Source organism: Microtus pennsylvanicus, chromosome 1, assembly GCF_037038515.1.
Source record: "Microtus pennsylvanicus isolate mMicPen1 chromosome 1, mMicPen1.hap1, whole genome shotgun sequence".
Classification (NCBI taxonomy): Eukaryota; Metazoa; Chordata; class Mammalia; order Rodentia; family Cricetidae; genus Microtus; species Microtus pennsylvanicus.
The window spans coordinates 198,887,630-198,915,609 of NC_134579.1; the positions used below are offsets into that span (position 1 = coordinate 198,887,630).

At 43.0% G+C, this 27,980-nt stretch overlaps 1 protein-coding gene across 1 annotated transcript; it reads left to right on the plus strand.

The window, feature by feature from the left end:
• Zc2hc1b (zinc finger C2HC-type containing 1B) lies at positions 1–27,980 on the plus strand. The gene is made up of 6 exons (XM_075942823.1): positions 1–28; positions 5,360–5,421; positions 7,805–7,924; positions 8,837–8,975; positions 24,312–24,451; positions 27,780–27,980. The coding sequence occupies exons 1-6, from the start codon at positions 1–3 to the stop codon at positions 27,978–27,980; spliced, it is 690 nt and encodes a 229-aa protein (XP_075798938.1).

A 27,980-nucleotide genomic window follows, 5' to 3' on the forward strand; every position in this document is an offset into this window, starting at 1 on the left:
ATGGCTGAGGCACAGCCAGCTGTGGCGGGTGAGCTGCGCTTGACGGCTAGCTTTTTTAGAAGTCATGTCACCTGGTAGTTAATTAAGTCTTTTCCGAAGCTGATAGGTATCACCTTATTCTAAGTTTTATTAATTAAAATCTTAATTATTGTATTTCTTTTAGAGTTGTGAAAAACTTTACAATTCTATTCTGTTAACACCTAACCAAAAGTAAAAATAAAACTGTGTACAATTTGTCATTGAGGAAGTGCAGCACACTGAGCATGTGCTGAAATGCCAACCTGCAAAAGCAGAGGTAGTTGGTGTTTTATATGAATACTGAGAATAAAAATCCTAAGTGGATGGGTCTTTTCTCTTGTTGACCATTTCCAAAGAAGTGTCTCCAAACCTTGAAGAGTCTCGGGCACAGGATGTCACTGAGTCCTGCTGGTTCTGTTCCAATTAATCTCTTGTAAATAAGGGAATGCAACTCAGCTTTAAGTCTTGAGAAGCTTGTTGCTGTGGGACTGATTAATTTAGCTTAAAGACTGTAATTCTGTTCTGGAGAAGACTTTAGGGGCGACTTGAAAGAATTGCTAGAACTTGTTAGCAAATTTTCCCTACACACACCAGACCTAAAAGCCAACCCCCTCCCCGCACATACACACACACACATACACACAAACACATGCCAAAATACTCAATTTTTAGTCTTCTGTAAACAGTGATGAAAACCGAGCACATGAGCTCAGTGCTGAACGACAGCAGTTGAGAGATAAGGGGGATTTTGCCTTCAAGAACTACTTGGTTGGAGACAGGAGGCACAGATAAGTGCCGATGCCATCACTGTGACAAGCACCACTTGTTACGAGGAGCTGGGTACTCACTGTTCCCCTGAAGTCTTGAGATAAGCCTGCAAGGTTGCTCAGTTGTCACCTATGATTTTCATTAAGGAGCACGCCCTCCTCCCGGCACTCCCTCTTCCCAGCCTTGTGCTCTGTGCAGCAACGTACAAGGCTGCTTCTCGGGATCCTTTCTGACTAGAGGAAAGTTGGAGGGCAGAACATTTTGCTTACCACTTTACTTGCTGGCCAAGCTAGTGCCTGGAATTCGGTGAATAGTGTTCGGTGGCGTAGGTATGGATGGGTTCAGGGTAAGACACTTCGTAAAAGAATGACTTAAATAGTGATAGGTTCATTCACAAGGGTCAGCAAGGAGAAACAATCCCAAGTAGGCAGGGAGAATTTGTTGTTGTTGTTGTTGTATGTGTAAATGCACCCGCCACAGTGCACATGGCAGTCAAAAGGGCGGCTGTGTGGAGCTGGGTTTTTATGTGGGTTCCGGAATTGAACTCAGTCGATGGCCCTGCCTACTGAGTTTTAGTTTTGTTTGAGCATTGTCCCGAATTGGTTTCAAAGCTTTCTTGTTAGGTACTTTGTTAGTGTTAAAAGCCTGAGTGTCTTCATTGCTGGCGCCATTTGTGCATGCTGTCTTGATGCACTGTAGACAGATGTAGCGTCTACAGCCTGCACTGTGACATCACATCACCTTGATGGAGAGCAGCCCTGACCCCTGACCGTGTTGTTTTTATGTGTTGACAATGGCTTGCTTTAACATGCCTGTTTGATCTAGTTAGCAGAAAATAAGGAGTCCAGTGCTTTTGTAAGTTAGTTGTGAGTTAGTAAGTTAGTTATGGTAAAATATGTAATATGCAAAGACATACTTGTTGTGCAGATAAGAAACACAGAGCACGGGCGGTGGTGGCGCACGCCTTTAATCCCAGCCCTTGGGAGACAGAGGCAGGCGGATCTCTGTGAGTTTGAGACCAGCCTGGTCTACAAGAGCTAGTTCCAGGACAGGCTCCAAAAACCACAGAGAAACCCTGTCTCGAAAAACCAAAAAAAAAAAAAAGAAAGAAACACAGAGCCAGGCAGTGGTGGCACACGCCAGTAATCCCAGCCCTCGGGAGGCAGAGGCAGGCATATCTCTGTGAGTTCGAGGCCAGCCTGGTCTACAAAGCAAGTTCCAGGACAGGCTGTTTGTTGTCTTCCTATTCGTTTATTAACTACCCAGTCAGTTACACTAAGCATTAACCCTTTTCCTTCAAACCACTTACATGATACCCTTTAACACAGCTTCCTTATCTCTGAGCCAGCTAGGAGCACAAGTCTACCTCTGAAGGGAACATTTGCAGCTCATAGTTGGTGTCTTAGCAGTGACCTAAAGAAACCCTAGGTCCGACTTTAGCTTCTAGTGTGTGTGCACCTGTGTGCATGTGTCAGCGAGCAAGGTACTGAGTGAATCCTGGACGCCTACGGGCATATGAGCAGCCATGCTCACAAGCTGCACGACTGGCTGGTGTTTCTGTGTCTGAGCTCCACAGGACCTACTCCACCTCTGAGACCGGAGTTCAATTCCCGGAACCCACATAAAGAACCAGCTCTACAAAGCCGTCCTTTGACTGCCACGTGCACTGTGGCAGGTGCATCTACACATACAATAACAAAAACTAAAAAAAAAATTCTTGATGTCTATCATTCCTACAGCTCGAGAATCTCTGTCATGTTGACTTTGGAGGATATTTTGCAAATGGAGTCATGTAGAATTTGGAGTAATTTGGCTTTATTTCTCTCAGCATTGAAATCCTTTTAGGCTGTTGCATGGCTCAATAGTTTTCCTTCTTATTGCTGTGCGGTGCTCCAAGGTATGGGTACTCCACAGTTCATTTAGCCTTTTACCCATTGATGGGCATGTTGTTTGTTTCAAAGCATTCTTTTAAGGTGGTAGCAATCAAATCTTCTGTTTGAATCAGTTCAGAGTGTGACAGTATAGACCTTCAACTTCATGTGTGGTCCAGCTATTGAGACAGACAATCTCCTCATTTCTTATAGATAAGCTTCCAACTTGAATGTTGTTCATAGTGGAGTGGTCCATCCATAGCCACATTTTTAATTGGGTCATATCTATTATTTTAAAGTCCTTGAACTCATTAAAACGCAGTGATTTAAACTAAAGATTATTGGTCTTCTGGGGGTTTCCAGGCCCTTCATAGATTAACGGGAACATCATAAACCTGTAGTTGAATTTTTGTCTTAATCGTTGGAGAGACAGAGACTTGGGTCCAAATCTCAGGGTTACCCCTTGCAGTTTTTGGACTGAGTGAAATCACTTAACTTTTTCTCAACAGAGAATAAAAAAATAGCACCAGCCGGGTCTTACAAGTTTGCTATGAAGAGCCTATGAAATAACCTAGGAATGGAGAGAACCAAATGAAAATGACTATATGACTATAACATGAATAAGAACATCGCCTTCAGTAATGTTGGGGGAAAATGACAGTTTTAGAATCAATTCTTTCTTTTAACAAGTCTATTGCGAGGGTGCAGGAAGGGGGTTAACTTTACTGAAAACATTGCTTTTAAGACCCAGTATTGCAGACAGGACGGGGAGTATTTCCGTAGGCCGAGGTGGATGACCTGCGCAGAGAACACAATACCAATTAGCAGACCTGTGAAGAAACTGTTTAAATCAACAATGTCTGTGCAACCTGCCATCTGCTTCCCGTTAAGCAGACTCCCCCTTTTCACATGGCTCCCCTGTCGGTTTCCGTGGCCCTGCTCTCTGCTTCTCCTGGCTTATCACCATCATTTTCTTGGCCTTGAGTGGAAGTTTCCCTACGGATCCTCTCTCCACCGCTTTTTCCACTTCTTCCCTGGCAGTGTCCCGCTCTACCTCATTCCTCATTCCTCGGAACCTACATCTGCGTCCCTCACCCTGACCCCTCCCTCATTTCCATCCCGCTGGCTGCACAACTTGGTTGAACTCAGTATTTCCAAGACTGGGGTCATTTTTCTTCCTAAGATGGATTCTTTTTTTCAACTCCCTCTTTCTAGCCACAGACCCGCTGTCTTCTCAGGCTTCCTGCCTGTTAACTCAGCACTGTCCCCAAGCAGTCATGGTTGTCACCCCCCCGACCCTCACCCCTGAAACTAGTCCTGGTGGAGATGCTTCAGTCCCTTTCCTCCTTCCTCTCCTGTTTACATCTCCACCCCAGTTTTTAAATTAACATACCCCTGTCCATCTTCAGGTGTGTCGTGTAAGTTCTCCTCTGCGGGTTCCCTGAGTCTGTGGAGTAAAAGACATATTTCTATCACAGTATAAAACGCCTATGCTTAGACCTGAAACTTTAACAAAAAAAAAAAACTTTGTCCTCAAATTCAAACAAAAAAAAGTACTAAAAAGTGAACTTTTCAGTCCACAATATTTTGCTTTTTAAAGCAACCAATCTTCTTAGAAATGTATCTTTCTATTTTCTATTTTCTGCTGAACCTGTTTATGGGTTCCTTTCAGTCTATTTAATAATTTCTTGCAAGATTTGTTAGTCCTGTGGTAGAAACACGAGTTTTGTTTGACATTTTCAAGCAGTACTGAATTATTGGCTTGTTTCTAAGTGCATGTGAGCACATGCGCACACGCTTGCACATGCATGTGGTAGAGAGGCCAAAGGTTGATGTCATGTGTCTTTTCCTTTCCTTTTCTTTTTCTTTTTTTAAAATTTTATTATTATTATTGTTTTTTCGAGACATGGTTTCTCTGTAGCTTTGGAGCCCTGTCCTGGAACTAGCTCTTGTAGACCAGGCTGACCTTGAACTCACAGAAATTTGCCTGCCTCTGCCTCCCAAGTGCTGGGATCAAAGGTGTGCGCCACCACCGCCAGCTTCATGGGTCTTTTTTAATTGTTCTCCATTTTATTTTTGAGATAGGGTCTCTCCCATGAACCTGAGTCTCTCTGATTGTCTAGACCGGCTAGTCAGTGAGACCCCAGGATCTGCCCATCTAACTCCCCTCCAGCGCTGGGGTTGAGTTGCAGATGGAGACCACCATGCTAGCATTCATTTGGGTCCTGGAGATCCACAATCAGGCACTCACGCTTGCACGGCAAGGACCTTACCCATTGAGCCACCCCTCCACTTTCCTTTGTCTAGGGAAGGCAGGGACCAGTTTTCCTTGAGACATCAATGACAGTCTATCTTCAGCCTAAGCAGAATCTCAAAGATGCCACTATCAGATAATTTGTGACTTTTTGCTGATAGGTTACCTCTGTTCTTATGTCTGATGCACAGCTCTCAGCACCCCATTCCCCTACCAAAGCAAATGATTGCACTCTGTTTGCCTCACGTTTGTGCAATTGACTCGTTCGGTGAGGTGAGAAGTTTATAGTGGGGAAAGAAACACTTGTGGGATGGCGGAGGAGGAAGCAGGTGGTGGGAGGGACAACTGTGGAGCTGACAGGCGACCGAGGTCACCTGCAGTCCCTCGTCTTTCCTCAGCCAGGCAAGTCCACGAAACTTAACACAATGTGCTCTCGAATCTCACGCAGATGGCAATCAGAAGCTGTTTCCCTGTGAAGTCTGTGGGAGACGCTTTGCAGCAGATGTCCTGGTAAACATAAAGACGTTTTCTAGATGTGTTTCGTTGGAGTCAAATGAACTGTCAAGTCAGGGAGGAGGCAGTGGTGCCAAGATTAAAGACAGATGTGGAGAGGGCTGGGAGGAGAAGTGTAACCTATGGCTGCCAGGCCTGGCGGACACTGAGGCAGGCTGATAATGCCACGTTCAGAAGTGACCCTATTCACCGCGCTCTCCCTGAAAGCGTGCCAGATGGAATGGTCTTGGCACAGACCACTCTCTCTTGAGAGATTTTGGCTCTTCCGCCTTTTCTTTAAGCATCAAAAATTCAAATTTCAAGGCCAAAACACCAGGGAAATTAGCTGGTCAGGAGGAATGAGCATTGAATTTCAGGCATCTGGAAACTTGGCTCGGAGCTACAAATTTGCCAGATTTGTCACTAATTCTGACAAGTCCTGCAACCTTCCTGTTTTCTGCCTTGCCACGTACACGGAACGCTCTGATTTCAGGGGGGGGGGGTTATACCATTTGGAGAAATAATGCATGGATACAAGCCTGCTCCAAGATCTAATTTTCCAGATATAAACTAACTGCATGTGTCAAGTTCCCAGGCTTTAAAGCTGAAAAAACTTTGAATTATTTCAAACTTGAGGGGTGCAGGATGCAGGGGTGGGGGGTTCGGTTTCAAACAAATGGTAAACTGTAGTCATGTAAAGAGATAGTCAAAAAAGATAAATTCTTAAAAAGGAATTCTTAAGATGATAATGTAATCATTTGGATTTTTTTTTTTTTTAGATGATGGGATACTATTGAACTTGCATGATTTAGGGTTTGGATGAAAAGGAACCTCCAAAATGAGGTTGTAGGTTTTGTTTTTCTGTGAAGTTTTAGGAGCAGCATGTCTGGTCCCGTATAAATTATAAATGAGCCCCTGAAGCTACCAGTGGAATAACACAGGTTGTTGCGGCCCAGTGTCTACCAGTATCTTTCAGCTCGCTGTTACCTTTGCCAGCTGCACCGGGGAGGGGTTGAGACCTAAGGGGCTCCCTCTGGCTGGGGATCACTCAATGTCAAGTAGGCTTTACCTGCTCCTGAGTCTCACCCATAAGCCTGTCTCGATCACGTGACCGATAACCTCTCCTGTAGTTTAACATGGAGGACTTGGAGGAGCACAGATCGTTGTAGAACTTGCATTTTAGGGATCTAGATGAAGTGACTTTGTAGGAGAGGACAGAGATGCGCGTGCTGCGCCCTTCAGGCACTGTGACCAACCGCGTTAGCTGACTTCCGGTTGCTGTGGCACAAACCTCTGATCAAGAGCAATTAAAGGAAGAAAGGGCTTTCTTTGGCTTATAACTCCAGACAGATAAAGTCCATCCTGGCCACAAAAGCTTGGCCTGGTGGGGAATGCGTGGCAACAGGAGACCCCCCTCCCCCCATCACATTTTACCTAAACAGAGGACGGACTAAATAAACAGGAAATAGGCTAGCCCCTGGTAATAGACTTTGCCCAGCAAAGCTCCACCCTTAAAGGTTCTTCTATAGCATCCTCACACAGTGCCCCCAAATGGGACATTTCTTATTCAAATCGCCATACTATAACTTTATGCAGGGATGCCAGGCAGTTCTGTGTTTTACGGCTTTCCCTTTAGAATTTTGAGCATTTGACTAAAGGCTGGATAAACAAGCATGTAGCCTGATTTTTTTTATTTTTTATTTTTTTTTAGAATTTGAGATATACAATCAAATTTAAAGTAGCACTCTTTAGCTACTGTGCTAACTTTCACTATCACAAGATACCTGAGACGGTCACATTATAAACAGAAAAGATGACTTTTGTCCCTGTTTTAGACATACCATCTCGTAAGAGGTTAGCCTCAGTGCTCTGGTCCTACGGCTGAAGTGGTAAAAACATAAGGGAGGCATGACTTTCAAAACGCATAAGCAGGAAGCGAAAGAGAATTAGGAGAGGGGTCCGGAGAACCACAGTTCCTTGGAAGGACACACCCCCTGATGGTCAAAACCCCTCCCAGGACGAACTCATCTGGTTTTCTGTCCCGCATTGAGACGGGGTCTCTCTGTGTAGCCCAGGGTGCCTTGAACTCACAACCCTATTCCCTGGGCTTCCCTGGTAAAATAGAGGCTTGCACCTCCACTTCCAACTTGGATTTCACCTCTTAAAGGTCCACAAATATAGGAAATAAAGCACCCTTGGCCTTTTCCTAAATACAGTATTGAGCTGTATCTAACATGGCTGGGGAGAGCGGATGGATTTCCCGTATGGTGGTTTAGAGTTAAAGAAGGGACTAAATTCTACAGCTGCTAGCCCATCACTATTCTGGAGGTTAAATATGTAGTCATGAAAACTTTGTGATCCCTACATTTTCCAAAGCGAATCCCTACCCTTCCTTGTCTAGGAAAGACACGGACCAATATGTAAAAAACTATTCAACAAAAAGCGCAAACCCTTCAATTCCTTGAAGCAAAGATTACAGGGAACTGACATTCCCACTGTGATTAAGCCTCCTCAGTCCAAGGTATGCCAACGATTTCTTTACTTCTCAATATAGAAAGTACATTTAAGCTGGTTTCTTGGCTCTCTGATTTCATTTTTTGCTTGATAAGGCAGTGTAATGGAATTTAAATATAATCCACCTTTACTGTTTTTTGTATAATCTTACTTAGATTTCCAAATAAATTTTAGATACTTTCCAGATGTAGTTGAAAGAATCCTGTTTACATTTTCATCAGAGTGCCTGCAAGTCTAGAAAGTGGCCTGGGAAGAAAGTTACCTTTCCCCCCTCAGAGATAAGGTTTCACTGAACAGCTAAGGTTGGCCGTGAACCGACTATGTAGCCCAACTAGCTTTAGGTTCATGATCCTGCAGCCTCAGTTTCCCTAGATCTGTGATTGCGGGTGTGCACCCATACCAGTAAGAAAGTTTACAGATAGGACCAGCAAGTACCTGCCACCAAGCCTGGACACTGGAGCTCAGTCCCCAGGGAACCACATGGTAGAAAAACCGACTCCCAACAGCTAGCCTCTGAAACGGCTCCATGCATATACACATCCACACGCAAAAATAGATCAATAAAATTGTGATTGCCAAACAAAAACTTAAGAAAGTCACCTTCAATCTTGCATCTGTCTTTCTCTAAAGTTCTCTGGCTTTGTTGTTTCTCTGATTTTTATTTTGTGGGCTTTTTTTTTTTTTTTTTTTGGTCACTGCTATGACTGTGAACAATACTACTGTAGCTTGTGGACTTTTAAAACTAGCTCTTTTGGGGAAAACTTTTTCTCTACAAAAAAAAAATCTTTCCATATTACAGGATCTCATTTGTTATAAATCAAAACCTAGTGGGGTTTTTTTTTGTTTTTGTTTTTTTTTAATCTGTCGGTTGATATGTAGCCAAGGGTAGTAGGTGCTGGTTTGATTTTGTTTCTTACAGGTTCAACCCGTGAGGAAATCTAACTGGAGACAACAGCATGAGGACTTCATCAATGCGATTCGGTCAGCAAAAGAATGCGCTGTAGCCATAAAAGAGGGCAGGCCCCTTCCCCCTCCACCCCCTCCAACCATCAACCCAGGTATGTAAATATTTGCCTTGCTTTTGGGGCCACGGTTGACTTTTACCCATATTAAAACTCCAACTATATAAGTAAATATATGCAGCACACATTATTAGCCCTTTCTTCCAGTTCACAGAGCTTGCATGTTCCCTCCTGTCTGCCCCACCATGAGCCGTTGTCACACCCGGTAGCGTCAGTACCTACCTAAAGGGCACATCATTTGCGCTGAGGAGCAGGAAGCTGTACACAGTACTATGCTAGTTCCGCAGTGTCAGCAACATACAGCTCCGTGTTTGCGAGTGATCTTCTGACAAAGCTAACTGTCTGAAGTCATGTGATTTAAGTGGCTTCACAGTTTTCTTTATTCCGAACTCTGTATTTTGAAACGTTTCAGATCTATAAGAAAGAGGAAAGAATAGGACAATAATCATTTCCGTGTCTTCTGAAGTCCAAGGATTGGGGTCTGTACTGCCTCTCTGTCTTTCTCTATGTCTCTGTTTCTGTCTCTGTCCTCCGTCTGTCTGTCTCCTCTCTGTCTCTCCCTTTCTCTCTCTCTCTCTCTGTGTGTGTGTGTGTGTGAATGTATGTGTGTTATTGGATCATGCAACACACCACACACACACACACACGAAGATCAGAGGACAACTTTTAGGAGTTCTTTCTTTCTTTCTTTCTACTGTGTGGGCCCTGGAGATGAACCTGGGTTGCCAGACTTGGTGGCAGGCAGGCCCCTTTACCCACTGAACGATCTCAATGGCCCTGGAAGAAGTCTCTAAAAGTGAAGCTGTAGACAGCGATACTTTATCCTTGACATTATCAGCAAATCATCTCTTAAGCAAAACACAGGTTCCTGCTGTCCAAGTTATTTGAAGAATGTTTCTGGGGCCCTCACCACACACCCACTCAGCCAGAATCCAGTCAAGGTCCCAACACTGCGTTCTGTTGTCTTTCCAGACAGTTTTCAGTGTTCTGCGACACCTTTGTCCGATGATTGTAGCTTTCAGAATGCTGCCTGTTGTTTTGTCTGCCTGTTAAGTCATATTGATGTTTAACTTGTCTCTCTGTCTCATCTTTCAACAAGCTGGAGGTTAGCACAAGAGACTCTGTTAAGTTCATTCTAATCTCTTGTCAAATGTCTGATTAGCAAATAACTTTTCTCCTGTTTTGTATTGCCTTTGGACTGTAGTGTATTTAGTTCAAGCACAAAATTTTAAAATTTGAACTGCTTTCTCTTTTGTGGTCTGTTTTTCATATTATTTCACTGCTGAATATAATGCTAACACACCCTGTTTGGGGTTAAGGGTCTCACGTAGCTCAGACTGGCCTCAAACTTGCTGTGTGGTCAAAGGTGACCTGGTTCTCCTTCCTCCACCTTCATCCCGCAGGCTGGGATGATAGGCGAGCACCACACAACAAAGATCCCTGTGTTTCTTATTCTAAAGTTCTAGGGTTTACTGGTAGGTGGTTAGTTTGTTTTGAGTTAGCATTAGTGTGTAATGCAATCTTACTCTTTTGTACATCAACAATCAGTTAGTTTCCTTATCGCTCTTGGTTGAAAAAACCATCCCTGAGGGTGATAGCAAGTGAATGTGGGAAACATACCTGACCTACATCAGGGTTTTCAAGCTGTGGGCTGCAACCCCTTTGGCAAACCTCTATCTCCAAAGATATTTACATTGTGATCCATAGCAGCAGCAAAATTACAGTTACGATGTAGGCACGAAAATAAATGTATGGCTGGGGATCATCACACCATGAGACACTGTATTAAAGGGTCACAGCGCTAGGAAGGTTGAGAACCACAGACAGACATGATACAGTCCGTCAAAAATGTTATCATGAAACCCAACACTTTGTACAATGAACATACAACCAAAACAAATAAATAAATAATTTAAAAGGCTATTCTTTCTCCTCTTGAACAGTTATTGTTAATTTAATTAAAAGTTACTTAGGGCCCAGCAAAGTAGCTCAGTGTGTAAAGGTGCTTGCCATTAATCTCAATAATCTTTGTTCCATCCCTTGGACATATCATAGTGAAAGGTGACTTTCACACGCCCCCTATACATACACACACAAATAAGTAAATCTAATCCCCCCCAAAAAATGTTAAAGTCAAGTAACTGCACATTTGAAAGTTTCATCTCTCTATTCTGTGCTCCTCATCTGTATCTGTCCTTATACCAATACAGCTCTATTTTGGTTGCATAGTATTAAAATAATTTATAAATCAAAAACTGTGAATGTCACAGATACAAAAAGTTTTTTTTGGCTGTTTGGGCTCCTTTGACATTCCATATAAATTTTAGGATTTTTTTTTCCTAATTCTACAAAAAGCATCACGTTAGGGGCTGGAGAGATGGCTTATCTGATAAGAGTGCTTATTGTTCTTTCAGAGGTCCCAGGTTCAATATCCAGCAGCTACATGGAGGCTCACAACTTTCTGTACCTCCAATTCCAGGACGCTACAGAACCTCTTCAGGCACCTGCCTTCATGTGGTGCACACACAGAGTGTCTTAGGACACTCCTGTTGTTGTGATAAGACCAAGGCGGTTTAAAGAAGAAAGAGTTTATTGGTGCTTATGGTTTCAGAGAGTTAGAGTCCGTGGCCTTCAAGACGGGGAGCAGGGGGGCAGCAGGGAGGCAGGCATGGCACTGAACCAGCCTGGGAGCTTGTATCTTGACCCACAAGCACGAGGCAGAGAGAACTAATTGGGAATGACTTGGGCTTTTGAAACCTCAAAACCCAAACCCGGTGACACAAGCACCTCCTCCGACAAGGTCACACATTCTAACCCTTCCAAACAGTATCACCAGGAGGACACCAAGCATTCAAATATCTGAACATATAGAGGCCATACTTATTCAAACCACCACACGAATACACACACACACATGAAAAGCAAACAAACACGTTTTGAATGCCACTTTGAAATTCTAGCAGGAATTTCACTGAACCCATAGATGACTTTGGGTAATACTGTCATTTTTAACAATATTGTTTTCCATTGCATGGGCACAAAAGTGGCTTTGTATTTATGTTTTTTTTTCTATTTCTTTCACCAATGTTTTCTGCGCATAAGTCTTTTGCTTTCTCATTTAAATTTATTCATAAGTTTTTTATCCTTTTTGATTTTATAGAAAATGGAATTCTTAGCTTTATTTATTATTCATTGTTTGCATAGACAAAATGCAGCTTGGTTTTGGTAGGTATATCAACTACGTATCCTGTAACTGTTGAATTTATTCATTAGCTCTAACATTGCTTCTGTGGAATCATTAGCATTCTGTGTCCATGTCATCTGCAAGCAGATAATGCTACTCTCCCCTTATACTTGTATCTCTTTTATTTCCCTTTCATGCATACAGTCTGCCTAGCACTTCCAAGGCTAGTTAGATACCGGGGCAAAAGCGGCTGTTCTCACCTTGTCTCTATTGAGGGCAGCACTGCCGGTAGGGTTTTGGTAACCGTGTAAAGCCAAAAATAATAGCATTCTGACATGCGAAGTGAAGTGAATGAAACAAAGGCACAAAGTTGAATGAAAAGAATAAGAATATTTTTCAGGTTTTCATACAAGAATAGATGTGATATCATATGAAGATATATTGGAGGTTGCTATAGGAACCATTAAAAGTATTGTGGTATACCTAGTAAGACTTATATCAGGTATGAAATATGGGGTGGTGGCAGAGAATATATGAAATAAACACACATAGCAAGATGCAGGTTGGACAAATGCATATACATAGCCTACTACCCCAGATAAAGACGATGCTGCCAAGCTGGGTAATAAAGCCAGAGCCAGCAGTATGCTCTTCAGAAGAAATGCTTTAAAGACAAAATCTAAAAGCCTGGGGAAAGATTCAAGCAATAATCATAGAACCAGAGTATCTGCCAGCATCAGGCAAAGCAAACTTTAGGGCAAATGTGAATAGAAACAATGACTCAAAAGTTAGTCATTAAGAAGACCTATATGCGTACACTTGGTACTTCTGAGAATGTAAGACAAAACTTGACTAAACCGGAAAGAGATAAATTCACAGTTCAGTTACATCCAGACATTTTGCCTTTCATATCATAATAACTAATAGACTGAGCCACAGGAAAGTGAGTAGAGCTACAGAAAACGTGAGTAGCGGTATCAACCAGTCTGGCCTCACTGCCATCAAGAGCCGTCAGAGGACAGACAGGCAGAGCGGAATCCACTCTTCCTTCAGCTACACGGGAACATTATATACAGGGCTGTAATGGCAGCTTCAGGACTCTTAATTGAAAACATACAGAATACATTCTCTGACCACAGTCAAATTAAATTAGAAATTAAAGAAAAAAATTTATCTGGAAAATTTCCGAGTATTAAGCAATAGTGAATGATTTCTAAACAGCCCTTGAATCTAAGAACAAATCTCATGTTGAATTAGAAAATACTTTAAGTGAATGATAATGAAAGCATCAAAGTTATACAATCTTGGCCTATATACTGATAAAGTTTTGCTTTAAAAGTTAAAATACAAGCAAACTAACCCAAATTAAATAAAAGGAAAAAGATAATAAATGTAATTTATTATAGAAACAAAATACTTTAAAAGCATTTGGTCATCTTAAAAGAGCAAAACTGTTTGACAAAGTGTAACACTGTACATTTTAAAAACAAAACAGAAAATCTCTCAGCAATTGGAAAATAAGAGGTAATTTCTCCCATAAAGGGAATCTTTGAAAAATGTCTATTTCTCATCACACTCAATGGTGACAAACTGAACACATTCCCTCTTAGCTCAGGGGGGATAAAGCAAGAATGTCCATCCTTTCCACTTCTGTTAAACATGCTGGAAATAGTACCCAGCACAAAAAGACAAAATTCAACATATAATCATGTAACATACACACATGTAACATATAACATGAAGACCGAACTGTAGCAGTAAGGCTATCTGAATCACAGACTGTCATCACTAAAGAGGAAATACAGAAAATTCTTGAAAGATGCTAGAATTAGAGAAAATTCAGTACATTCTGGACTTCTATGGTCTATGCAGAAGCAATTAAATATGAAATTAAAAACAACACTTACAATAACATAAACTTGTTAAACACTAGGGATATAGTTGACAAAATGTGTGCAGAAGTGTAAAATAAAGAAAAAACAGTATACTCCTTCGAGGAATCAAAAGGGACCAAAATGAATAGAAAGACTTACCATTTTCGTGGCTTAAGAGGCTCAGAAGTGTGTTGTGATGTCAACTCTACCCACATTTCTCTATGGTTTCAATTTAATTCCAATAAAAGTAACTGCAACTTGTCTTTGCCAAGTAGGCGTTGACCAGCCAACTCTAAAAACCAAGTGAAAATTGAAAGGATCTGGAATAGGCAAGCTAGTGGAGGAGGGGGGGCATAAAACACAGGACTTACGCTCTCTTATTGTCAAGACTTGCTATAAACACAACATTCATGGCAATGCGATGTTGGAAGGCCAGTTTAACAGAACACGAAATCTGCTAGAGAATCACCCCTAAGCATGCTTGGTTTTCTTTTAAAGTACGTTCTGGCTCAACTGGATATAAACCGAATTCATCCGAGAGAAAGGAAAGTCAGTTGAGAGAATGCCTCGGTAAGGTTGGACAGCAGGCAAGTCTCTAGTGGATTTTTATTGTTTGCTTTTGTTTGAGACAGGATCTCACTATATAGCTTATACGCTTATATGAGTCCTGGAACTCATTATGTAGACCAGGCTGGCCTCGAACCCCTGGAGATCTGCCTGCCTCTGCCTCGTGAGTGCTGGGATTAAAGACTCAGGCTACCGTGCCCAACTTGTAGTGCATTTTCTTAGTTAGTGATGAAGGTGGGAGGTTCCAGTCCATTGTGGTGGGCCACCACTGAGCCTGTGGTTCTGCATTTTGTAAGAAAGCAGGCTGAGCAAGGCGTGAGGAGCAAGCGAATTAGCAGTACCTCTCCAATGGCCTCCCTGTAAGCTCCTGCTGCCAGGTTCCTGCCCTGCTTGAGTTCTTACCAAGACTTTAATGATAAACATTGATGTAGAAGTATAAGCAAAATAACCCCTTTCCTCCCTAATTTGCTGTTTGTTCATGGTGTTGCATCACAGCAATAATAACCCCAAGACAGGATGCCAATCAGAGGGAAGAATAGTTTTATCAAGAAACTTTGCTGGGAAAACTGGATATTGATTTGAAAAATAAAATAAAATCTTATACTTCGTATAACAACTAATTCAAAGTAGATCATTGGCATAAGTATAACAAGCACGAAAATGAGAGAAATAGTAAACAAAACTTGGTCAAGAACAATAACAAGGCTAAAAGAGCTTGGCCAAGTGGGTAGGGTGGCACACGCATGCCTTTGCTAAGGCAGGAAGATTCCAAGTTAGAACCTGGGCTACAAAGTGAGACCCATCTCAAAACAACCCCAGCAAAGGGTCTGGATAAAAACGGCTTTATCAAGATTAACAATTGCTTTATGAGGCATTGTAAAAAGAATAGAAAGACAATCTAGAGGCAGGTAGCAGATACTTACAATGCATCTGAGGATGGGCTCCTGGTTTCTTGCTTTGTTTTGTTTGGGAGTGTTTTGTTTTTTGCTTTTTCCACTTTTTTTTTGAGAGGTTTTCTTTATGTAGAAAAGGCTGTTTTTGAACTCAGTGGTTTGCCTGTCTCTCCTTGAATGCCGGGATTAAAGGCATGCACCACACGGCCCAGCTGGCTCGTGCTAAGACAATAGAAACATTACTTACAATTCACCATAAAAGGACAAGAGATGTCATCAAATACTAAATGACAATTAAGTAAAAATGTACTTAACACTAGTTTCACTGTGCAAATTAAGGCCACAATAAAATGCTATGGCTTATTCTTCTAATTTGCTTTATGTTGCCATGATAAACATGACTACCAAAGGGGAGGGCTCATTACATCGTATAGGTCAAGGGAAGCCAAGGAGGGAGTTAAAGCAGAAACCCTAGAGAAATGCTGCTTACTTGCTTGCTCCTGATGGCTCACATACAATCCAGGACCACTCAGGGGTGGTATCACCCACAGTGAGCCAACCCATGTTAATCCCATATTAATCAAGAAAATACCCCGTAGACTTGCTTACAGGCCAATATGATGGAGGCATTTTCCCCTCTTCCCAGAGGACCCTGACTTCTACCAAGTTGACAAAAACAAACAAAAACCCAGATCAATCAACTCTTTGTCAACTTGACACACAAATACATTATTATTAAGCCATAATTTTCCTTTCAATGTTTATTCTAAGATCTCATGTTTATATCACAATATAAAGCATAATATAACTTTAAAAGTTCAAAGTCTTTTAAAATGTTCAAAGTCTCATAGCCATGGATTCTTGTAAAACCCAAAATAAGTTGCATACTTTATAATTCCAAGGCAGGGAGAGCCAGGGCAGAATTACCATCAGATCAAGGCAAAATGAAGTCTATCGGTGTAAAAAAAAAATCAGTGCCCAACATCTGGAACTCACTCCTGATCTTTTGGGCTCCAGAAGGCTTGAATAGTTCCACTTGCCGAGCTCTGCCATCCACAGCGCACAGAGTGTACTTTATAGGATAGACTGGCTCTACTCCACTCCGACCGCTGTTCTCAGTGGTCATCTCCCAGCCCTGGCATCTTCGTTATGTTGGCGTCTCCATTGCAACCGAAGCTGTGCCTTCACCAGTGGCCTCTCCTGACTTCTCAGTGCCATGTCTTAGCTTCTCTCCGCGAGACCTTCAACCCTGCAGTGTCCATGCTGTCAGAATAAGAACCGTGTAGGAGATTCTTACACATTACCAAGTTCAGCAGCCAGTTTAGGGTGTGGCTTTGGACCCCTCTCGACCCCAGCTTCTGTGTGCTGTCCCTGAGGAAATATTTCTGAGAAGATTTCACCTCTGTGATGTTGGTCTCTTCCTATCACAACTGACTTCTCAACCCGAATTAACAAGTATCAATTGTCCCAGCAAAGCAAAGTTTGTTTCACTTCAGAGGTGTTGGTCTCTCGCTAATCACAGCTTATTCTTCCCACCTGAGAGGACCAGGAGCCACAGACTCTAAATTCAACCCTGCCACACCTATAGTCCCAATAGTCTGCTTCCCTCTGAATCTTTGTAAGCCAGGCCTCTGTTGTCTCCATTTCTTGCAACTCATATCTTCCAAGCTACCAGAGAACAGCCCTTGAAGCCTTTAGCCCTCAAGAGATTTTCTGGCTCAAAGTTCCAAATACTTCCACAATCCTTCCCAAAACAATACCGTTATGACGGCCACAGCAATAGCCCAGTCTCTTGTACCAGTTTGTGTTCTAGTTTGCATTCTATTGCTGTGAGAAAAAATACTGACTAGGGCCAGCTTAGTGATGATAGGGTTTATTTGGCTCATATGTTCCAATCACAGTGAGTCACTGCTGAAAGAAGTAAGGAAAGGAACTCAAGACAGGAATCTGAATTTTTGACTGACAATCTTGTCTACTTCCAATATCCAGGAGGATAACTACATGTTTTTCTTTGGGTTCACCTTCCTATTTAGCTTCTCTAGGATCATGAGTTATAGGCTCAATGTCCTTTATTTATGGCTAGAATCCACTAATGAGTGAGTACATACCATATTCATCTTTTTGGGTCTAGGTTAACTCACTCAGGATAGTATTTTCTATATCCATCCATTTGCATGCAAAATTCAAGATGTCATTTTTTTTTTTTTACCACTGAGTAGTACTCTAATGCGTATATATTCCACACTTTCTTTATCCATTCTTCCATTGAGGGGCATCTAGGTTGTTTCCAGATTCTGGCTATTACAAATAATGCTGCTATGAACATAGTTGAACAAATGCTTTTGTAGTATGATAGGGCATCTCTTGGGTATATTCCCAGGAGTGGTATTGCTAGATCCTGGGGTAGGTTGATCCTGAATTTCCTGAGAAACCACCGCACTGATTTCCGAAGTGGTTGTACAAGTTTGCACTCCCACCAGCAATGGATGAGTGTACCCCTTTCTCCACAACCTCTCCAGCAAAGGCTATCATTGGTGTTTTTGATTTTAGCCATTCTGACAGGTGTAAGATGGTATCTCAAAGTTGTTTTGATTTGCATTTCCCTGATCGCTAAGGAGGTTGAGCATGACCTTAAGTGTCTTTTGGCCATTTGAACTTCTGTTGAGAATTCTCTGTTCAGTTCAGTACCCCATTTTTTAATTGTGTTAATAAGCATTTAAAGTCTAGTTTCTTGAGTTCTTTATATATTTTGGAGATCATACCATTGTCTGTTGCGGGGTTGGCAAAGATCTTCTCCCAATCAGGGGGTGGGTTGGGGGTAAAAGGAGATGGGGAGAGAGAAGTGAGAAGGGGAGGATGGGGAGAGCTTGGGGGAATGGGACGGTTGGGATGGAGGAAGAGCAGATATGGGAGCAGGGAAATATATATCTTAATTAAGGGAGCCATTTTAGGGTTGGCAAGAGACTTGACTCTAGAGGGGTTACCAGGTGTCCAAGGAGATGTTTCCAGCTTGTTCCTCGAGCAGCTGAGGAGAGGGAGCCTGAACTGGCCCTATCCTATAGCCACACTGATGAATATCTTGCATATCAACATAGAACCTTCATCTGGCGATGGATGGAGATAGAGACAGAGACCCACATTGGAGCACTGGACTGAGCTCCCAAGGTCCAAATGTGGAGCAGAAGGAGAAAGAACATGAGCAAGGAAGTCAGGACCTCGACAGGTGTGCCCACCCACTGTGACGGTGGGGCTGATCTAATGGGAACTCATCAAGGCCAGCTGGACTGGGATTGATGGAGCATGTGATCAAACCGGACTCTCTGAACGTGGCCGACATGAGGGCTGACTGAGAAGCCAAGGACAATGGCAATGGGTTTTGATCCTACTGCATGTACTGGTTGTGTGGGAGCCTAGTCTGTTTGGATGCTCACCTTCCTAGACCTGGATGGAGTGGGAAGGACCTTCGAGTTCCCACAGGGTAGGGAACCCTGACTGCTCTTTGGACTGGAGAGGCGGAGCGGGGGGGTGTTGAAATAGGTGCGGCGGGGCTGCGTCCCCAGCACCCCACCGCCTGCATGACTAGCTTTACCCAAAATAATTACACGGAAACTATTCTTTTATACACCGCTTGGCCCATTTCTATCTAGCCTCTTCTAGGCTAGTTCTTGCACCTGGATTAGCCCATTTCTTATAATCTTTGTAGCACCATGAGGTGCACTTATCAGGAAAGATTTAGCATGTCTGACCTGGTGGCTGGCTGCATCGCGTCTGCCCGGGAGAGAGCTGCATGGCGTCTCCTTTACTCGGCTTCTTTCTCCCAGCATTCTGTTCTGTTTACTCCACCCACCTAAGGGTGGGCCTATCAAATGGGCCTAGCAGTTTCTTTATTGCTTAACCAATGAAATCAACAGATTGATATATGACACTCCCACATCAGGGGGGGATGGGATGAGGAGAGGAGGTGAAAATTTGTAGTAATAATAATAAACCTAAAAAACAAACAAACAAAAAGACAGGAATCTGGAGGCAGGAACTGAATAAGATGCCACAAAGGAATGCTGGTTACTGGCTTGATCCTCAAGGATCACTCAGCTTGCTTTCTTCTTATACAACCCAGGACCACAGTGGGGGGGGGTATGGGGGCGGGGCCCTCCCACCGCCCTCCCACCGCCCTCCCACATCAATCATGACTTTAAAAAAATGACCCATATACTTACCTACAGGCCAACCTGATAATGGCATTTTCTCAATTGAGGGTTCCTTTTCTCAGATCATTTGTGCCTAACTAGCACAGCACTCACATGGATTAACTCAATTGAACCCTGACAATTGGCTAGAAAGCAAAGCACCTAGACGTCACAAGTGAATGAAAGGATAAAATAGTGCGGTCACTTTTCCCTGTTTCCTGTCGTATGCTTAACCTGCACAGCAATCCTACTTCCAGACGTTTATGCAAAGAGTTAAAATCTACACATAAAAGAGCCTTACAGTCACATTTATTGATAGAATATAAACGGGAACAACTGAAAATGCCCGTCAACCAGCATGAAGGAAAGAAACCAAGCTGTGAAAAAAGTACAAATAAAATCTCCTCAAGAGGACTACTATAAACACAGCAAGATGGATCATCTATTACCAAAACTACAGGAAAACTTGTCTATAGCGACAGGGAAATCCATCAGGGACTTGACTGAGGCTCCATCAGAAGAAAGGTGTCTGAAATGGGGCATGAGAAATATGGGAGGGGGTAAATGTTCTGTATTTTAATTAGAATGCTTACTCAAATGCATGCCTTTTCAAGGCTTACAAAACTGCTAACTTAAAGTATGTTCATTTTACTATGTAAGTTACTCTTCCAGAAAGTTCCCTTGAAAAAGTCTAAAAACAAGCCATAGTGTAACCATACAATAAATACCTCCCAAAACTCAAATCATTTGAACTACTATACCAGAACATAATCTTACTAATTGCTTTATTTTTTGCTCTATACTAATGAAAATGTAGCTGAAAATAATGCATCATCTTAATATGTTTATTGCAATCAAAATATGTCTACCATGTAGCGAGAACTAGAGAATGAAACATTTCTTTGTATGTGCATGCGTGTTCACGTGGGTGTGCCGATGCATGTGTGCCCATGGACACGCACGTGGGTGTGGAAGCCAGAAAGTAAACTCAGTTGTGCTCTCGAACACCATCTACCACAGCCTTTCGTTGGCCAGAAGCTCACTTATTAGAGAAGACCTTCTGGTCAGTGAGCCCCAGGAATCCTCCTGTCTCCACACCTTCAGTGTTGGGATTACTTTTTTTTTCAGTACTTTTATGTGGGTGGGGGAATCAAATTCAGTCCATTGTACCTACAAGGTAAGTGTTTTACATTCAAAGTCATCCACACAGATCAACGCAAACCTCTTCTGAGAAGCAGCTTTATTTGAACACGAGAAGCTGCGTGTTGATGGCTACCTTAGTTATTTAATGACGTGGACCCGTGTCTGTGGTGCTCCATGAGTTTCTTTCCTTACCCAGCAGGCTCTAGAATGACAGGATTATTATTGCTCCAAATATGAATTCCCTTCACAGGTCTCATCACATGCTAGATTAATTTTCTTCCTCTCAGAGTTTTATGCTAAAATACAAATTTTATAATTAAATTTCTTACTATATGCACCTAACAATACTTCACAATAGTGTATTTTCATTGCAATTTGATTATATTGCCTGTGCGAGGATTTTATATTAACCAGAATTCCTAGACTTACGTATTAGAAAATTTATATGCACATACAAGGAGAGTTTTATATATAATGTGAGCTAATATGCCTGAGTTTGCAAGCAATTTCTTTCCACTTGTCAGCATGCGTCCCCATTTTTATGACTCAGTTTTCATGACCTGTATATGTTTATTCTAGTTCTGACTGAATTAACCAAGTCTGCTAATGATTTGAATCTCCAGATCATTGTAACATTTTATAGGAGGGATGCTATATACTATTTAGGATTGGAATCATTCTGTTGCTCATGAATCAGTGGTTGCTGTTTCACAGGCTGCACAAGGATCTCAGTGTAATCTTGCATTTAAAAATATTCTTTATTCTTCTACTTTAATTTTATGTGAGTCCCAGTCACTATCTTTCCCATAAGAATCCTGTAGTCCAACTTTAAAACTCACCACTCATGCTAGAAGGATTAGCACGGTAGGCTTTGAAATGATTTTGAAATTATTTTTAATAAAAAGGAATAGGATGGAATGTTTTTTGTGAGCTCATAATTAATAACGGACGAAGATTACTCAGTTTGCGACTAGGATAGAACATGTAGCTGTGACAGACCATGTTCAGATGATTGCCACACACAAAAATGCCTTTCCTTTCTCAGAATATTTGAAATTCAGTGTACATGCAAATAGCAAGTCCAAATACTCAGCCACGGGACCTTTTCTTACCTGTACAATTCTCCCATGACCAGGCTTCTGGTTCCTTCCAGGGGTCTCAGGGGACCTAGTGTTCCCTTACCAATTGGAAAGTGTGTTCACCTCATTATATCAGGGACTTTGCCTGGCAAGGAAATATATTCAAAGGTTGTTGCTTCAGTGGCGGTATGCAGCAAGAAGCTCCCAGTAGGGTGGCAATGACCAGATGGGCGAGTGGAACTCAACAATGCCTAGTCGGCATCTTTGACCAACACAAGTAGGATTTATAGGTGCCGCATGTCTACTTTAAGGCTTGGCATCCTACCTGGAAAAAGCGAGAAACAACCACCACGCGGGATGCCCATTTCTAGATGGTTTTTCTACAGGGCCGTGAAGGAGTCCTGAACTATCTGGGCATACTGTAGTTTTTAAGCATTTGCCCTCTTGGTTAGCGGCTGGAGGCACGGGCTTGCTGGACTTGTTTCCATACAGCAGGAGCCAGCATTTATAACATTCTTGGAGGTGCCACCCTTCCCACTGGGACAAACCCTTGTGTGGATGATCTATTAGCTTTCCCAAGACCCTGATGAAACAGGTGGTGTGGCTGTGCTGAGGAGATGGGGAACCTATATAAGTTGGGCAACTTCTCCAAGTTCATACACATAGCATGTGAAGACTTGAGCTCAGAACCAGTCAGGCAGGCTCCAGAGCTAAGCTCATTCTTCTTAAGGCTTTCCAGTTGTTTTTTCAAAAAGCCATTTATCACTGTGTGAATTTTTCTTTCTTTCTTTTTTTGTTTCTGCACTCAGATACACAGTTCTCAATTGCAGAGATATTGCATCTCCATCGAAAAAGCAATGTTTGCACGAAAGTAGGCATTGAATGAATGATTAGTATTGCTTTCTTGAATGGAAAATCAGAGGAATGGTGACCAGATCATCCCTGAACACTGATACTTTTTACATTGAAGGGGTATCCATTTTAGGAAGCAGTTTGTTCAAGTAGAAAAAGCTCTTGAAGCTGCTTAGAGATAGGGCTTTAAAAAAAAAATAAAACAGCTTCTCTTTAAAGACATGGCTGTCCACGGAGGAATGTTGACTATTCGATAATGTAAACGTCCATCCTGAGTGTAAGGCTGATGCAGCTCAGACCCTTCCTGAAAGGAAAATCTTTATGTCACTCATATCCCTTAAAGATGCCTAAGTCAAGAACAAAGCTAACGCTAATCCCGGAGTGCTTAGAGAGGCTAGGCACAGATTCAGCTCTGTTTGTGAGAATCTCCATGTTATAAGACGACCTCAGATCTTTCTCGGTTCCCATGTCTTTCACCAGCCAGTTGTATCTGATAAGGGCACATGAAAGAAAATTTGACAAGGTGTTATACAGAACCACAGACAATCTAGGGTCACCAGAAGCTGCCTGGGGTTTGCCTGGGAAGCTGAAGTCACTGCTAAAGCTACTTTCCCAGCACCCTTCCTTGTTTGGTCTTCAATGTTTGACCCCTACCAACTTTTATCCTTTTCTCTTTTTCTAATGTCCCTTCCTGTATATGTTGTTTGTGGCCTCACATAAGTGGGGGGAAAATCTAGCCGTTGCGAAAGACGTGCTTGTTGCTAACAACAGTGTGATGTTGGAGCTCAACTTCATCCCCTAAACCCACATTTAGAAACTAAATAGTATCTCTGTGTAACTCTATAGGTCTCAACAACCTTTGTTTCAAATAGTACCATACCTACCTAGGCTTCTGGGTCATCTATATATTTCCTTACCAGAGAAACTTGCATGCTGGGATTAGGGAGTCTACAGAAAGCTGTAACTTTAGAGTTCTTAAATATAATTAATCTAGTATCTGAAAAAGATACTATTCAAACATTTTAAAGGGTCATTCTTTTTAAATTATTTTTCCATTTTACATACCAACCCCAGTTCCCCCTCCTTCCCCTTCTTCCATCTCCTGCCTCTCCCCTCAATCCCACCCCTCCATCTACTCCTCAGAGGAGGTAAGGCCTCCCTTGAGGAGTCAGCAAAGTCTGGCATACCAAGCTGAGGCAGGACCAAGCCCCTCTCTCCTGTATCAAGGCTGAGCAAGGTATCCCACCATAGGGAATGAACTCCAAAAAACCAGTTCATGTACCTGGGATAAATCCTGATCCCACTGCTGGGGTGCCCCCCCGCAACAGATCAAACCACATAGCTGTCACCCACATTCAGAGGACCTAGTTCGGTCTTAAAGGGATATTCTTAAATGAAATCAGTACCTCAGGAGCACTTTTTTCCCCTGCCATGTCTTTATTTAAGTTTCTCCTTTTGGACTAGGCTGTCTCCAACCTGAGTCTGGGACCTTGTTCTTCAGAGCTCACACTCCATCTAATTCATTTCCCACAGTTCCATTCCACAGTGGTTTCTGAAATGTTAATCGTGGCTTGTCGGTGTATTCTTATCCAGATTATATTCAATGCCCATATTGTATGAGGAGGTTTAATGAGACTGCTGCCCAGCGACACATTAATTTCTGCAAAGATCAGTCCTCCCGACGCGTATTCGATCCAGCCCAAACAGCAGCTAGGCTGGCATCCAGAGCGCAGGTAAATATCTTTCCTCCAGCTGTGGGCTTTGGGTCCTTGCATGCCTGGGGCAAATAGATAGGATCTACCAGGGAATTCAACTATCCATCCTCAGAAGCCCAAGGGTCACTATGACTTGTCTCCATGGGAGTTGTCTACCCCTGGCTGGAAGAACCTTTGGGTGCTGCAGAAAAAAAAAATATTTCTGAAATGTTTGAAGCCTTTCAGGATGAAGACTTCAGTATATAAAGAATGTCTCTCTAGAATTATACTAATACCCTGCTTATTCCATGGTGTTTATCAGTCTGACCCACCCAGCAAAGAACTGTGACTCAGTACAACTGGTCTGGGTGGGAGAAATGTTGCCAAGAAGATGCCTGGCGGTATGGGTTCTGATCTCTAGAGGAGAAGGGGATGGGTGAGATACACATGTCGAGTTTATGGCCCGAGGCAGTAACCTAAACACAGAGTCTCTGACGGGGACTGACAAGCCGCAACAACAAAGACAACAGATTTAGAAGGGTTATGGTTCAAGCCAGCTCAGAGTGGAGGCTGACAGGAGTTGATCAGATAGAAGCTCAGAAATCTGGGAGCAGCCGGGCCTCAGAGCCTGGGAGGGGGAACAAGAACATTTCTGGGAAGCCAGGGAGTCGTCTTCCCCACCTTCCTTTCCACCCTTTTCCCACGGCTCTGGCTTCTGGCTTTTTTATTTTTTTGTAATTGAAACAGAGTTTATCTTTGTTGCCCAAGCTGTCCCGAGACTCACTCTGTAAACCAGGCTCTCCTTGATCTCGGAGATTCTTCCGCCTCTGCTTCCCAGACACTGGAATTAAAGCTGTGTGCCGCCATGCCTGGCAGTATTGTTTTCTGTTCCATCATCTATTAGTGGTTTCATGTGTCATCGCAGGCATTGTAGACATGACTCAGTAGGGGAAAAGCTGAGTGAGATGCAATGGACTTTTAGAACGGTCGCTTTTACAGTTACTGTCCAAGATGAACGGAGGGAAACCAGGAAGGAGACAGAGTAGGGGAGTAATGGGGCTCTCGCAGTGAGGGAATTAATAGGAATAATTAGTGAAGCTGAGAAAATGATTGGCACTGAAACAAAACTGGGCATTAGTGTCTGGGCATCTAGATGATAGTACAGGTCGAAAATCCCTTATCTAAGATGCTGTTTCAGATTGGCTCAGAAATATTCAGAAATGTTTCAGATTTTTGTATCTCTTTTTGCAAAATTAGTCTGTGCATGTACAGTTGAGACATATAGCCTGAAGGTGATTTCTACAAAGTCTCTCATGTGCCCGTGTTTCAACTGCAACCTATCACATGAGGTCATTCGTGAAAATTCTCTTTTGCAACGTCATGCTAGTGGTCAAGATGTTTCGGATTTGGGAGCATTTCTGATGACACATCTTTGGGTTAGAGGTGCTCGAAACCTGGAGGAACCCAGGAGAGAAGAGACATGGCACATGCGTGTTGGGCAAGTGGTGGATACAGGTTCAGAGGCTTAGCCTGTCCAGCTGAGATAGTGGGGGAAAGAACGCAATGTCAAGAGCAGGACTCTGAGATCAGCGGCGAGGTTTGGACTTCCCGTTGTGCGCTTGATTATTTGTAGGTAAGACTTCGAGATTTAGTTTTATCTATAAACAGTATTAATCATACACAACTGTTGAGTTCTTGGGAGGAAGGCACTGGGTCAGAGTCCTTTGCCTGTCTTCTCTCCACCTACCTCATCCTGCTTCCCCTTTCCCAAAGTCCGTTCCTCTTGCTGGGGTTTGGAATCACAATTTTGAAGGGCCATGGCAGCTTTAGGCTGGAATTCACCCTAAGTGTGGAGAAGTCTGTAAGGCCAGCTCTTCTTCCACCCTGTCCAGGAGTACCAACTACTGGCATTACTACCGGTGGTTCTGTCCAATCCGTGGAGCTTGCCACTGTTCGTGGTGCCAAGGAGGGCTGAGGGAACGAGCGAACAGATGTGTTTTTTATTTGTGAAGAAGGCCAGCTGGCTCTCCTGAGCATAGCCAGTGACTTGGCACTATTCCTCGTCTTGTTTTCCAGAGCTTAGTAGCGGCTGGGAGCACAGAGGGGAAATTGCTGGCTCCCTGAATTCCTTTGCTCACTGTCGAGTCTGTCTGAATGGTAGTGTTTGCTCCTTGAGTGCCAATGCCACCACTCTGGGACCTTGCCTAATAGTGAGCTTGTTCAGAAATGGGACAAGAAGGGAGAGCTTGTTTTAGGCATGCAGGGTTATGAATGGCACAGCCAAACTGTGTTTCCATTTCAAACATAATCAGCTATAGAAATCAGCCATACCCTTAACCAGAGGAGACCAACATTGGCCTCTAAAAATAAACCTTTGGGGGGCTACAGAGAGGGCTCGATGGGAGCATTTGCTGTGAAAGCAAGAGGACCCGAGTTCAAATCCCCAGGACAAAACCCTGTCATGGCCACACATGCTTATAATGCCAGCACTGGGGGCAGAGCCAGGCAGATCCCAGGCACTTACTGGCCAGTCAGAAAAACAAAACAGTGAACTTCCAGTTCACTGAAAGACCCTGTCTCACAAAACTAAGGCGGATAACAATAGAAAAAGATATCCAATGTCCTCCTCTGACCTCCACATGCTTGAGTAGACACTAGCACCAACTTGAACATGTACACACACACACACCACGCTACACACAAAACACTAACAACAGCAGCAACAACAACAATATTTTAGCTGCCTGAGGATGGATGATGGGTCTGATACACTATGACAATAATTCCTGAGCTGGTGAGGAGTTTACTTAAAGAACAAATTATCTTTTTGCCATCTTTTCCTTGGGCCTAGAGGGAGATCCAGTGCAAGTGAAGAGGGGCTCCCCAGGATGCTTTGGTCCTTGTTTGGCTTCCATCAGTGCGGTGTGCAGCTGCTCTGTAAACTAGCGAAGGCCTGGGGGTATTGGAATTCAATGCTGAAAACATGTGCTGCCTGTCAATCTCTGCTTTCCTTCTCAGTTCTGGTTAGAAAACAAAGCCATCTTCAAGTGTAAAGAAAAACAAAATATTCCGTAACTATATCCTGACTGACATCAAATGATTTCTTCCGTCCTCACACAACAGATTTCATAGGATGAACAAACCACCACCAACCCTGAGGGCTTCTTTATGAATCAATGTTCCCAAACCAAACTGTGGCTTTTAGCACCAGCAAGTGACTGCAGCCCAGGCTCAGTGAAATACTGGCTGTGTGTCTCCTTCCTCTGAGTGCCAGAGTCCCCGTGATAACGCTAATATTCTGCTGGCTACAAGTTTACTTCACCCTTGGAACCCGAGGTTACAGTGTTACATCTCTTTCTACCTGTAGGGTAAGGCCCCGGCAAGTCCCAGAAAACAGCCCACTGTTACGAGTGCTGTGGGAACGCTGCTGCAGAGCAGGGCTGTGGCGACCAAGAATGACGTCATGGCCAGTTCAAGTAAGTCAGAGCAGGCTCTCTCGAGTTGTCCAGTCCTGGGGGTAGAGCCTCCATCCTGCCGTGGCGATCTGCTGGTCGTCAGTAAACGCTAA

What these genes read in the sequence shown, in the direction of transcription:
- Zc2hc1b (XM_075942823.1), top strand. Translation starts at nt 1, where the DNA reads ATGGCTGAGGCACAGCCAGCTGTGGCGG. An exon ending in CCCTCCAACCATCAACCCAG is followed by an intron (nt 8,976 to 24,311) that starts GTATGTAAATAT and finishes ATTCTTATCCAG; the next exon opens with ATTATATTCAATGCCCATAT. An exon ending in GGCTGGCATCCAGAGCGCAG is followed by an intron (nt 24,452 to 27,779) that starts GTAAATATCTTT and finishes TTCTACCTGTAG; the next exon opens with GGTAAGGCCCCGGCAAGTCC.